Raw genomic sequence first — 13,723 nt, forward strand, 5'->3', positions numbered from 1 at the left:
GGATCTGGGTCTCTCCATGTCTGAGGAGGTAGGATCTGGGTGTGCCCGTGTCTGAGGAGGTCGGATCTGGCATGAGTATGAGGATCTGGGTCTGTCCATGTCTGCAGCGGTAGGATCTGGAGCAGGTATAAGGATCTGGATCTTTCAATGTCTGAAAAGGTAGGATCTGGCCCTTGTATGAGGATCTGGGTCTTTCAGTATCTGAGGAGGTAGGAATCTGGTGCTGGTATGAGGATCTGGGTCTCTCCATGTCTGAGGAGGTTGGATCTGGTACAGGATCTGGCCCTTGTATGAGGATCTGGGTCTGTCAGTATCTGAGGAGGTAGGATCTGCCTCTGGTATGAGGATCTGTGTCTCTCCATGTCTGAGGAGGTTGGATCTGGTACAGGATCTGGCCCTTGTATGAGGATCTGGGTCTGTCAGTATCTGAGGAGGTAGGATCTGCCTCTGGTATGAGGATCTGAGTCTGTCAGTGTCTTAGAAGGTAGGCTGTGGTACAGGTGTTAGGATCTGGGTCTCTCCATGTATGAGTAAGTAGGAACTGGTAGAGGTGTGAGGATCTGGGTCTGTCCATGTCTGAGGAGGTAGGATCTGGCTCAGATATAAGGATCTAGGTCTTTCAATGTCTGAGAAGATAGAATCTGGCCCTGATTTGAGGATATGGGTCTTTCAATATCTGAGGAGGTACAAATCTAGTACAGGTATGTGGATCTGAGTCTCTTCATGTCTGAGGAGGTAGGAATCTGTTACAGGCATGAGGATCTGGGTCTGTCAATGTATGAAGAGATAAGACCTGGCCCTGGTATGCGGATCTGCATCTCTCCATGTCTGAGGAGGTAGGGTCTGTTTCTGTCCATGTCTGCGGAGGTAGGATCTGGCAGGACTATGAGGATTTGGCTCTGTTCATGTCTGCAGAGGTAGGATCTGGCACAGATATAAGGATCTGGGTCTTTCAATTGTTTGAGAAGGTAGGATCTGGCCTTGGTATGAGGATCTGGGTCTGTCAATATCTGAGGAGGTACCAATCTAGTACATGTGTGAAGATCTGGGTCTGTCTGTCTGAGGAGGTAGGAATCTGGTACAGGTATGAGGATCTGGGTCTGTCAGTGTCTGAGGAGGTGGGATCTGGCTCTGGTATGAGGCTTATGAGGATCTGGGTCTGTCAGTGTCTGAGCAGGTAGGATCTGGCCCTGGTGTGAGGATCATGAAGAACTTGGTCTGTCAGTGTCTGAGGAGGTAGGATCTGGGTGCCGGTAGAAGGATCTGGGACTGCCAGTATCTGAGGAGGTAGGATCTGGCCCTTGCATGAGGATCTGTGTCTGTCAATGTCTGAGGAGGTAGGATGTGGTACAGGTGTTAGGATTTGGGTCTCTCCATGTCTGGAGGTAGGATCTGATACCGATGTGAGGATCTGGGTCTGTCCATCTCTGAGGAGGTAGGATCTGGTACAGGTATGAGGATCTGGGTCTCTCCATGTGTGAGAAGGTAGAAATCTGGTACAGATACAAGGATCTGGGTCTGTTCATGTAGGATCATGTCTGAGGAGGTAGGATTTGATGCAGGTATTAGGATCTGGGTCTGTCCATGTCTGAGGAGGTAGGATCTGGCACAAATAGAAGGATCTGGATCTGTCAATGTCTGAGAAGGTAGTATCTGGCCCTGGTATGATGATCTGGGTCTTTCAATATCTGAGGAGGTAGGAATCTAGTAGAGGTACGAGGATCAGGGTCTCTCTATGTCTGTGGAGGTAGGAATCTGTTACAGGCATGAGGATCTGGGTCTGTTAGGGTTGGAGGCGGTAGGAATCTGGTACACATATGATATATCTGCATCTTTCAATGTCTGAGGAGGTAGGACCTGGCTCTGGTATGAGGATGTGGATCTCTCCATATCTGAGGAGGTAGGATCTGAGTCTGTCCGTGTCTGAGGAGGTAGGATCTGGCATGAGTATGAGGATCTGGGTCTGTTCATGTGTGCGGAGGTAGGATCTGGAGCAGGTATAAGGATCTGGGTCTGTTCATGTCTGAGAAGGCAGGATCTGGCCCATTAGGATTATGAGGATCTGGGTCTGTCAGTAGCTGAAGAGGTAGTATCTGAGCATGGGTATAAGGATCTGGATCTGTCAATATCTGAGGAAGTAGGATCTGGCCCTGGTATGAGGATCTGAGTCTGTCAATGTCTTAGGAGGTAGGCTCTGGTACAGGTGAGAGGCTCTGGGTCTGTCCATGTCTGAGGAGGTAGGATCTGGCATAGATACAAGGATCTAGGTTTTTCAATGTCTGAGAAGGTAGGATCTGGCCCTGGTTTGAGGATCTGGGTCTTTCAATATCTGAGCAGGTAGGAATCTGGTACAAGCATGAGGATCTGGGTTGTCAGTGTCTGAGAAGGTAGGACCTGGCCCTGTTATGAGGATCTGGGTCTCTCCATGTCTGAGGAGGTAGGTTCTGGGTCTGTCCATATCTCAGGAGGGAGGATCTGGCATGAGTATGAGGATCTTGGTCTGTTCATGTCTTAGGAGGGAGGATCTGGTGCACTTATAAGGATCTGGGTCTGTCAGTGTCAGAGAAGGTAGGATCTGGCCCTGGTATGAGGATCTGGATCTGTCAGTATCTGAGGAGGTAGGGTCTGGCCCTGGAGGATCTGGGTCTGTTCATGTCTGAGGAGGTAGGATCTCGTACCAGTATGAGGAGCTGGTTCTGTCAATATCTGAGGACGTAGGAATCTGGTACAGGTTTGAGGATTTGGGTCTGTCTGTATCCAGGAGGTATGACCTCGTACAGGCATGAGTATTTGGTATTGCAGTGTCTGAGGAGGTAGGATCTGGTGTAGGTGTGAGGATCTGGGTTTACTCCCTGCCCCCGTGGCTGAAGAGGTAGGATCTGGTACAGGTGTGAGGATCTGCATCTGTTCATGTCTGAGGAGGTTGGATCTGGCCCCCTTATGAGCATCTGAGTCTGTCAATATCTGAAGAGGTAGGAATCTGGTACAGGTATGAGGATGTGTGTGTGTGTCAGTGTCTGAGGAATTAGGAATCTGGTACAGGTGTGAGGATCTTCATGTCTCTGTAACTGAAGAAGTAGGATCTGATACAGGTATTAGGATCTGGGTCTATGTCTGAGGAGGTAGCATCTGATACAGGTATGAAGACCTGAGTCTGTCAGTGTCTGAAGTTGTTGGATCTGGCCCTGGTATGAGGATCTGGGTTTGTCAGTATTTGAGGAGGTAGGATCTGGCCCTGGTAGGAGGGTCTGTGTCTTCTAGTGTCTGAAGAAGTAGGATCTGGCCCTGGTATGAGGATCTGGGTCTGTCAGTATCTGAGGAGGTAGGATCTCATACAGGTATGAGGATCTGGGTTTTTCAATGTCTGAGGAGGTAGGATCTGGCACAGGCGTGAGCATCTGGGTCTGACCATGTCTAAAGAGTTGAAGCTGTGTGCAGGTATGAGGCCTTGGGTCTGTCAGTGTCTGGGGAGGTGAGGCTGGGCATGGGTGTGAGACCCTGGGTCTGTCCATATCTGAGGAGGTAGGATCTGGTATGAGTATGAGGATCTGGGTGTGTCCGTGTCTGAGGAGGTGGGCCCTGGCACAGGTATGAGGCCTGGGGTCTGTCCGTGTCTGAGGAGGTGGGCCCTGGCACAGGTATGAGGCCCTGGGTGTGTCCGTGTCTGAGGAGGTGGGCCGTGGCACAGGTATGAGGTCCTGGGTCTGCTGGTGTCTGCAGAGACAGGGCCCGACATCTCAGGGAAGACCACGGTAAGCTCTTCAGTTTGTCTTGTGGCTGTGGTCAGTCATCTGTAGTCTGCCCTGTTGGTCTTCCCATGTGTTGCCAGCACCTGCCTGCTGCCTTGCTTCCTGGAGGTGGGTTGGGCCAGGGCCCTCCGAGACGCCCCTGTGCAAGACCAGGGACAGGGTTTCCGGCAGGAGGTGGGGGGCGGGGTGTGCCGGCCCTCCCTCAGCACCTTGTCCTGTCTCTCCTAGTGGGTGGGAGGACGCTACTCGCTGTGGTCGGCCATCGGACTCTCCATTGCCCTGCACGTGGGTGAGTGTGTTTCTGTGTCTTGCAGCCCCTGTGGGAGACAGTGTTGCAGTCTAAGGTCGGGGTAGGGGGCTCGTGTCCCTGAACATCATGCTGTCCTCACAGGCTGCTGGCCTCTCTGCAGCTGGCTGGGATATTTATTTCATGTCCAGAAGGAAGGTCTGGGTTTTTTTGCGTGTGCAAGTTGGCCCCCGTCTTTGCCCCTCACAACTGCAGTCCTGTTTCTCTCCTATCCTAGGCAGAGTCAGATCCCTGCACTCAGGGCCACCTCTCACTGGAGGGGCTTTGTCTAGGCTCGAGTCCTCCCATGTCGTATCTTCTGGCTCTCCATGCAGCCTTCCTTTGTTGCAGAAGGAGCTGTGCCCACTGCCCACAGGATGCAGGGTGTGGCCACTTCTGTTGACTCTGCTTTTGTGTCACAGGTTTTGACAACTTCGAGCAGCTGCTCTCGGGGGCTCACTGGATGGTGAGTGCTGAGGCTGGTTCTCTGCCAAGTGCTGGCCAGAGGCGCGTGTGTTGGTCCTGGTCCCCCGCTTTCTCCCCCACTGTACTGTCCCTCCCCTCCCCGTGCAGCTGCTCAGCTCCCACTCATCCTGCTCCTGTTTCAGGACCAGCACTTCCGCACGACGCCCCTGGAGAAGAACGCCCCCATCTTGCTGGCCCTGCTGGGTATCTGGTACATCAACTGCTTTGGGTGTGAGACACACGCCATGCTGCCCTATGACCAGTACCTGCACCGCTTTGCTGCGTACTTCCAGCAGGTACCAGCTGCCAAGCCAGGCCTTGGAGTCAGCAGGATTTGTGGGGGGTCTGGGAGGTCTAGGAACCTGGGTTTCAGCTCCTCCAGGAGCTCTTTGCCCCATTGCCCTTGGGCCTGGCCAAGATCCATCTGTGCTCCTTGTCTCAGGATGAATCTTTGTAACTGAGGTTGGTTCCATTTGAGTGTCATCTGAGTTTGATCACCATGGGACGGGCATGACCGGTGATCATGGTGCCCTGGCTAGGGAGGTCCTGGCTTGACTCAGGGGATGTTTCTCAGCTGGGGTCACTTCTTTCTTGCATATCACTATGCATGCCTACCATAGTGTCTGAGGACGTAGGATCTAGCCCTGGTATGAGGCCCTAGGTCTGTTAGTATCTGGGGAGGAAGGATCTGGTACAGGTATGAGGATCTGGGTCTGTCCATGTCTGAGGAGGTGGGATTTGGACATAGGGTGGGGCTGCAAGCTGGAATCCCTTGTAGCCTGTACTGCCTTTATCCCTCCAGAAAAGCAAGTGTGTATCTAGTCTGTGGTGGCCTCTTTGGACTACATGGCCCTCTTCTCCCTTGGGATCTCCAGAGCCCCCGAGAGGCTTAGCAGGCCCTCTCCTAGTCACATTATGTCCCAGAAAGCTTTTCCACACCTGTCCCTGCTTTTATTTTTTTTGAACAGATTCTCACTCTGTTTCCCAGGCAGGAGTGCAGTGGCGCGATCTCGGCTCATTGCAACCTCCGCTTCCTAAGTTCAAGCAATTCCTGTGCCTCAGCCTCCCGAGTAGCTGGGACTGCAGGCATGCACCACCTTGCCTGGCTAATTTTTGTATTTTTAGTGGAGACGGGGTTTCACTATGTTGCCCAGGCTGGTTTCGAACTCCTGGCCTCAAGCGATCTACCTGCCTTGGCCTCCCAAAGTGCTGGGATTACAGGCATGAGCCACCATGCCCAGCCCTATCCTTGCTTTTGTTTAGTACAAAGCCAGTCCCTGTCCAGCAGCTCTTGAGTTGCTTTGGGCAGGTACAGAAGGCTTCACCAACACCTGGAAGCAAATCCTGTGACTGAAGGAGAGGCCAAGGTTCCCCAAATCCCAGCTGCCTTGGTGAGGGTTGCCATGACCAGGGCCCAGGTGGGTACCCAAAGCCTAGTGTTTAGTTGTGGTGACAGCCCTCAAAGGCTGTACTCTTAGCCAGGCATAGTGGCTGATGCCTGCAATCCCAGCACCTTGGGAGGCAGAGGCTGGGGGGGATTGCTTGAGCCCAGGAGTTCAAGACCAGCCTGGGCAACGTAGTGAGGCCCGGTCTCTACAAAAAAACCCACAAAAACTAACAGTAGCCAGGCATGGTGGTGCGGCACCTATAGTCCCAGCTACTTGGGAGGCTGAGGCAAGAGGCTTGCTTGAGCCCAAGAGGTCGAGGCTTCAGTGAGCTATGATTCTACCACTGTACTCCAGCCTGGGTGACAGAGGGAGACTCTGTCTCTTTGGGAAAAAAAGAAGCTGTGCACTCTGGACCCCAGCCTGCTCTCCCTTAAGAAATGAGCTGATTTTGTGACCGATTTTGTCTTTAGGGAGGTCCTTGCCTGACCTCCAGACCCACCTTTTCCTGGGCATGAGTCCTTCCTGCACAGTGGCTTAAGCTGGAAAGGTTGGGAGGCTGTGTCCTCACCGGTGTGGGGAGGAAGGGGATCGTGCCTGTGGACACGTGTGCAGGTCCACCTCACGGGGTCAGGGCAGGGTGGGTCTGCCTGGAGCATCTGGGCAGGACTTTGGCATGGTGCAGGAAGGAGCAGGATTTGGGTACAGTGTGTGAAGGATCAAGACTTGCAGGAAGAGGGTTGGGTTTTTTTTCTTTCTTTTCTTTTCTTTCCCTTTTTTTTTTTTTTTTTTTTTTTGAGTTGGAGTTTTGCTCTTGTTGCCCAGTCTGAAGTGCAGTGGCATGATCTCGGCTCACCACAACCTCCGCCTCCTGGGTTCAAGCGATTCTCCTGCCTCAGCCTCCCAAGCAGCTGGGATTACAGGCATGCGCCATCACACCTGGCTAATTTTGTATTTTTAGTAGAGACAGGGCTTCTCCATGTTAATCAGGCTGGTCTCAAACTTCCAACCTCAGGTGATCTGCCTGCCTTGGCCTCCCAAAGTGGTGGAATTACAGGCTTGAGCCACTGCGCTCAGCCTCTTTCTTTCTTTTTAAATGTTCTTTCATTTTGCCAAGAACTGGGTTTCTGTTCCTTTTCCAGGGCGACATGGAGTCCAATGGGAAATACATCACCAAATCTGGCACCCGTGTGGACCACCAGACAGGCCCCATTGTGTGGGGGGAGCCAGGGACCAATGGCCAGCATGCTTTTTACCAGCTCATCCACCAAGGTAGGCCCCTGTGGCCTGGGAAGGGTGATGTTGGGGAGGGAAAGGATCTTCCAGAAGAGATATCTCACTTAGGTCAGTGCCCTCCTCTAGGCCATATGGCTAGCTCCCATGGGCTGGGGTCATGTGGGTGACCACAGTGCCCTTCACAGGCACCAAGATGATACCCTGTGACTTCCTCATCCCGGTCCAGACCCAGCACCCCATACGGAAGGGTCTGCATCACAAGGTAAGGGCCCCCATCTGGCCCCATCTGGGAGGTCTGGCTCACATTGCACCCAGACCTCTGAAAACCTAGTGCATTGGTTGGCAATCACGTTAGTTTTCTATTCCTGCCGTAACAAATGATAACAAACATGGAGGCTTAAAACAACACTCTTCTTTTGTGGGGTGGGGAGGGGGGATAGAGTCTTGCTCTGTCACCCAGGCTGGAGTGCAGTGGCACGATCTTGGCTCACTGCAACCTTCCCCTCCCGGCCTCAAGTGATTCTTATGCCTCAGCCTCCCAAGTAGCTGGGACTACTGGCACTCACCACCATGGCCGCTAATTTTTGTAGTTTTGGTAAAGGGGGGGTTTCACTATGTTGGCCAGGCTGGTCTTGAACTCATGACCTCAAGTAATCCACCTGCCTCGGCCTCCCTAAGTGCTGGGATTATAGGCATGAGCCACCTTCCTGGGCTATCTGAAGAGTTTCTGAAGCTCAAATATCCAGCAGGCCCTGATGTGTCTCTGCTTAGAGTCTTGCAGGCTGAAATCAAGGTGTCATCAGGACTGTGTTTCTTTCTGGAGACCTTAGGGGAAAAGCCTTTTCCGTGCTTGTCAGGTGGTTGGCAGAATTCATTTCTCTATGGTTGTGGAACTGAAGTCCAGCTTCCTTGCTGTGGGCTGAAGGTCGTTCTCAGATTCTCAGAGGTCACCTGCATCCTCTAGCTTGTGGGCCTCTTCACTGCAGAACCAGCAATGGCAGGTTAAATCCTTCTCTGAAGCTTTGATTCTCTCTTGCCACTTCTGTTGCATCTCTCTGACTTGTTTACCTTCCTCTTCTACATTTTTCTTTTGTTCCCTAAGTGACAGTGTCATGCTGTGTTGTCTAGGCTGGACTTACAGTGGCATGATCACAGTTCACTGTATTCTCAACGTCCCAGGCTCAAGCAGTCTTCCTGCCTCGGCCCCTCAAATAGCTGAGACTTACAGGCACACACCACCATGCCTGGCTAACTGTTAAACTTTTTGTAGAGACCGGATTTCACTATGTTGCCTAGGCTGGTCTCCAACTCCTGGGCTCAAGTGATTCTCCTGCCTCGGCCTCCCAAAGTTTTGGGATTACAGGCATGAGCCACCGTGCCCGGCCCTCTTTTACTTTTAAGGGCCAGTGTGATTAGATTGGGGCTACTAGATAATCCAGGAAAATCTCCCCTTTTGTTTATTTTATTTTATTTTTTTTATTTTAGAGATAGCATGTCACTCTGTTGCTGAGGCTGGAGTGCACTGGCCCAATCATAGCTCACTACAGCCTTGAACTCCTGGGCTCAAGCAATCCTTTTATCTCAGCCTCCTGAGTAGCTGGGACCACAGATGTACACCATGCCTGGCTAATTTTTTTTTTTTTTTTTTTTTTTAAAGAGACAGAGTCTTGTTCTGTTGCCCAGGCTGGGGTGCAGTGGCACAATCAGGCTCTCTGCAGCCTCACCCTCCTGGGCTCAAGCAATCCTCCTACCTCAGCCTCCTGAGTAGCTGGGAACAGGCACACGCCACCACACCCAGCTGATATATTTTTATATTTTGTAGAGATGGAGTCTCAGTATGTTGCCCAAGCTGCCCTCGAACTCCTTCAGAGAATTTATTGTGCTTTGTCTTAGGTGTGCAGAGCAGCACAGGGTTACGGTAGCACAATCTTGGGAGTCAGTGAGCTGGATTGAATTCTGATTGTTCCTGTCTATAGTTCTGTGATCCAGCACTGTGGACTTGTGGAACCCAAGGCTCTACTAGAACAGGGCGATGATGCCTTTCCTCCTTAGGATCTTAGTATTATTTTTTTTTCGAGACACCGTTTCACTTTGTTGCCCCGGCTGGAGTGCAGTAGTGCGACCTTGGCTCACTGCAACCTCAGCCTCCTGGGTTCAAGTGATTCTCGTGCTTAAGCCTCCAGAGTAGCTGGAATTACAGTTGCACACCACCACGCCCAGCTACCTTCTTAGGATCTTAAAAGATAGATGTTGGTAAAATTGTGAGCAGGACCCCTGGCAGTGGTGTGTAGTTCTTTTTTTTTTCTTTTTTTTTTTTTTTTTGAGATGGAGTCTAGGTCTGTCGCCCAGGCTGGAGTGCAGTGGCGTGATCTTGGCTCACTGCACCCTCTGCCTCCCAGGTTCAGGTGATTCTCCTGCCTCAGCCTCCTGCCTGATGACAGGCATGCGCCACCACGCCCAGCTAAATTTTTTTTTGGTATTTTTAGTAGAGACGGGGTTTCACCATGTTGGTCAGGCTGGTCTCGAGCTCCTCACCTCGTGGTCCATCCGCCTCGGCCTCCCAAAGTGTCGGGATTACAGGCATGAGCCACCGCGCCTGGCCACTGGTGTGTAGTTCTTAAAGAGCAGTTATCACTGTTCCCTGCCTTGTGGTGTCATCGGATGTGTCCCCCTCGCTCCAACTGAGCTATACAGTGAGTGACCCAGGCTGGGACTGACCCCTGCTGAGAAGTACCAGGCGGTCTTGTCCCTCTGCCTGAAGCCCAGACAGTGCTCTCAAGCATAACTGATGTCTCGCTCATCAGATCCTCCTGGCCAACTTCTTGGCCCAGACAGAGGCCCTGATGAGGGGAAAATCGACGGAGGAGGCCCGAAAGGAGCTCCAGGCTGCGGGCAAGAGTCCAGAGGACCTTGAGAGGCTGCTGCCACATAAGGTCAGCACTTCTGCGTTTGGCTTTGGGGTGCATGCTGGAGTTGGAGGTGTGAAGCTATGGCACCAGGCAGGGGCTTGGGGCGTGCCTGGCTTGTCCTACAGAATGGGAGGGCCTGTCCTCACAGACCTGCACGTCTCAGCCTCTGGGGCAGGGTGTGCTTCCCTTCAAGGGGTTTAGGGATCAGGACTTACTTGGAGACATTCCTTGGTGTTTTCTGCAGGTCTTTGAAGGAAATCGCCCAACCAACTCTATTGTGTTCACCAAGCTCACACCATTCATGCTTGGAGCCTTGGTCGGTGAGTGAGTAGGGGAAAGGTCCTGGCTTGGGGTAGGTTGGAATGGGCTTGTGGAGCCCTGACGTGCCCTGTCTGTCACTTCTGCAGCCATGTATGAGCACAAGATCTTCGTTCAGGGCATCATCTGGGACATCAACAGCTTTGACCAGTGGGGGTGAGTTGCTCACTTAGGGGAGGGCTGGGAATACCTTTGGGTCGGCTCAGGGATTTCAGTAGCAACGTTAGAGCCTTCCTCATACCACTCTTCCCTTCCCTTCCCTTCTTGGCAGAGTGGAGCTGGGAAAGCAGCTGGCTAAGAAAATAGAGCCTGAGCTTGATGGCAGTGCTCAAGTGACCTCTCACGACGCTTCTACCAATGGGCTCATCAACTTCATCAAGCAGCAGCGCGAGGCCAGAGTCCAATAAATTCGTGCTCATCTGCAGCCTCCTCTGTGACTCCCCTTTCTCTTCTTGTCCCTCCTCCCCGGAGCCGGCACTGCATGGTCCTGGATACCACCCAGAGCACCCTCTGGTTGTGGGCTTGGACCACGAGCCCTTAGCAGGGAAGGCTGGTCTCCCCCAGCCTAACCCCCAGCCCCTCCATGTCTATGCTCCCTCTGTGTTACAATTGGCTGAAGTGTTTTTGTGCAGCTGACTTTTCTGACCCATGTTCACGTTGTTCACATCCCATGTAGAAAAATAAAGATGCCACAGAGGAGGTTGTAGGCTCAGCCTCTGATTTTTTTTTCCTGTGATGGTGCTTTATGTAGCTGAAGGCAGGAGCGCTCAGCAGGACGCAGGCTGTGCCTCTGCGGACACTTAACACTAAGTGGTGAGTGGGTCTAGAGTGGAGCAAGGTGCCCTGAGAAGACAATAGTGGGGTGGGGGCACAATCAGTCAGGAGGGCAACTTGGCCTGTGTCACCAAATCCCAAGACTGTTTTCCACTCCTCACCTCTGTGACTGGAGAAATTGGATACTCTGTTCACTCGATGGTTCTAAAAACTGCATTGAGATGATGTTTGTTTGGGGTGAATTCCTGGACAAGACCGAGGATGACTGCCATCTCCTGGCAAGATGCTCAGGTAGTTCTTTTGCTTTAAAAGGCAGATATTGAAAACTGGAATTTTTTTTTTTTTGAGTCTCGCTCTGTCACCCAGACTGGAGTGCAGTGGTGCAATCTCGGCTCACTGCAACCTCCGCCTCCCGGGTTCAAGCTATTCTCCTGCCTCAGCCTCCCGAGTAGCTGGGATTACACGGCGCACACCACCACGCCCAGCTAATTTTTGTATTTTTAGTAGTGAAGGGGTTTTACCATGTTGGGCAGGCTGGTCTTGAACTCCTGACCTCAGGTGATCTGCCCGCCTCAGCCTCCCAAAGTGCTGGGATTACAGGTATGAGCCACCACGCCTGGCCCTTTTTTTTTTTTTTTTTGACAGCTTTTTTTTTTTTTTTTTTTTTTTTGAGACAGGGTCTTGCTCCATTGCCCAGACTGGAGTGCAGTGGCATGATCACAGCTCACTGCAGCCAGTAATCCTCTTGTCTCAGCCTCCCAAGTAGTTGAGACTACAGGTTGTACCACTATGCCCTGCTAGTTTTTTCATTTTTTGTAGAGAGACAGGTCTTTTTTTTTTTTTTTTGAGACGGAGTCTCGCTCTGTCGCCCAAGCTGGAGTGCAGTAGCACCGTCTCGGCTCACTGCAAGCTCTGCCTCCCAGGTTCATGCCATTCTCCTGCCTCAGACTCCCATGTAGCTGGGAGTACAGGCACCTGCCACCAGGCCCGGCTAATTTTTTATATTTTTTTAGCAGAGACAGTGTCTCACTGTGTTAGTCAGGATGGTCTCGATCTCCTGACCTCGTGATCCGCCCGCCTCGGCCTCCCAAAGTGCTGGGATTACAGGCGTGAGCCACCGCGCCCAGCAAGGCGGGTCTTGCTATGTTTCCCAGACTAGACTGGTCTTGAATTCCAGGGCTCAAGAGATCTCGCACCTCAGCCTCCCACAGTGCTGGGATTACAGGCGTGAGCCGCCACACCCAGCCTATTCAAAAATTTTTTTCTTAGAGACAGGGTCTTTGTTGCCCAGGCTGGACTGCAGTGATGCATTCATAGCTGACTGAAGCCTCAAATTCCCAGGCTAAGGTGATCTTCTCACCTCAGCCTTCCAAGTAGCTGGGTCCACAGATGCATGCCAGTACACCCAGCTCATTTAAAAAAAAATTTTTTTTTTTTTTTTTTTTGAGACAGAGTCTTGCTCTGTTGCCCAGGCTGGAGTGCAGTGGAGTGATCTCGGCTCACTGCAAGCTCCGCCTCCCGGCTTCATGCCATTCTCCTGCCTCAGCCTCCCGAGTAGCTGGGACTACAGGTGCCCGCCACCACACCCAGCTAATTTTTTGTATTTTTAGTAGAGACGGGGTTTCACCGTGTTAGCCAGGATGGTCTTGATCTCCTGACCTCGTGATCCGCCTGCCTTGGCCTCCCAAAGTGCTGTGATTACAGGCGTGAGTCACCGCGCCCGGCTCATTTTAAAATTTTTGTAGATCAGTGTACTGTTGTAAAAAAAAAAATAAGAAAAATAAAAAATAAATTTTTGTAGTGATAGGATCCCACTGAGGCCAGAGAATAGGGTCTGGAGACAAAGGAGCATTCACTTCAGCCTCTGATTGGTGGCAGGCCAAGTCTTTATTTACATAGGGTGTAACCAAATAGGAAACTTCTAAAGGGTACTTAAACCCCAGATTTTCTAAACGGGGCACTTGCTTGAGCCCCATCCCGCTTTGTGGAATGTACTTTCGCTTCAATAAATCTGTGCTTTTGTTCCTTCTTTTGTTGCTTTGTTTGTGTGTTTTGTCCACCTCTTTGTTCAATATTCCAAGAACCTGGACGACTTGTAGTCAAGATCCTCCCCTGGTAATACTACTGTGTTGCCCAGGCTTATCTTCAACTCCTGGGCTTAAGAGATCCTCCTGCCTTGGCCTCCGAAAGTGTTGGGATTACAGGCGCAAGCCACTGTGCCCAGCATCACAGGGCCTTTTAAAGCTATCAGGATGAAGTGTGGTAAAAAAGGAGTAAATGAGTTTCATCTCCAGATCCTTGCTGGGCCAGAGCCAAACCTCGCAAAGGCTGGTGCTTCCTCCTTTGAGGTGTAAATCCTTGAAAACATTCATTTCTTTTGCATACCACGTTATGAATCCTAAAATAATGTTTTTGCAGCCTGCATTTTTAAAAAGTCAGGTTTATTGGGGTGTGATTTACATATAGTAAGATTCACCTTTCTTTGGTATACAGTTCTGAGTTTTCACAAGTGTATATACAGTCTTAGAACCATTACAGATGAGATATACAGCATTTTCCTCACCCTCAAAAGTTCCTGACACTTGTGGTCCAGTCCTACTC

At 51.4% G+C, this 13,723-nt stretch overlaps 1 protein-coding gene across 1 annotated transcript in view; it reads left to right on the plus strand.

Moving 5' to 3' along the window:
- The window catches only part of GPI (glucose-6-phosphate isomerase), a 51,547-nt gene extending 40,500 nt beyond the window's left edge, over positions 1-11,047 (plus strand). Inside the window, 9 exon segments of the mRNA NM_001280429.1 lie at positions 3,978-4,038; positions 4,458-4,501; positions 4,644-4,796; positions 7,028-7,157; positions 7,307-7,383; positions 9,926-10,054; positions 10,275-10,350; positions 10,438-10,504; positions 10,620-11,047. Coding sequence (NP_001267358.1) covers positions 3,978-4,038; positions 4,458-4,501; positions 4,644-4,796; positions 7,028-7,157; positions 7,307-7,383; positions 9,926-10,054; positions 10,275-10,350; positions 10,438-10,504; positions 10,620-10,755 — 873 coding nt within the window. The 3' untranslated portion in view covers positions 10,756-11,047.
- The last annotated feature ends 2,676 nt before the right edge of the window (positions 11,048-13,723 follow it).

This window comes from Pan troglodytes, chromosome 20 (genome assembly GCF_028858775.2).
Source record: "Pan troglodytes isolate AG18354 chromosome 20, NHGRI_mPanTro3-v2.0_pri, whole genome shotgun sequence".
Lineage (NCBI taxonomy): Eukaryota > Metazoa > Chordata > Mammalia > Primates > Hominidae > Pan > Pan troglodytes.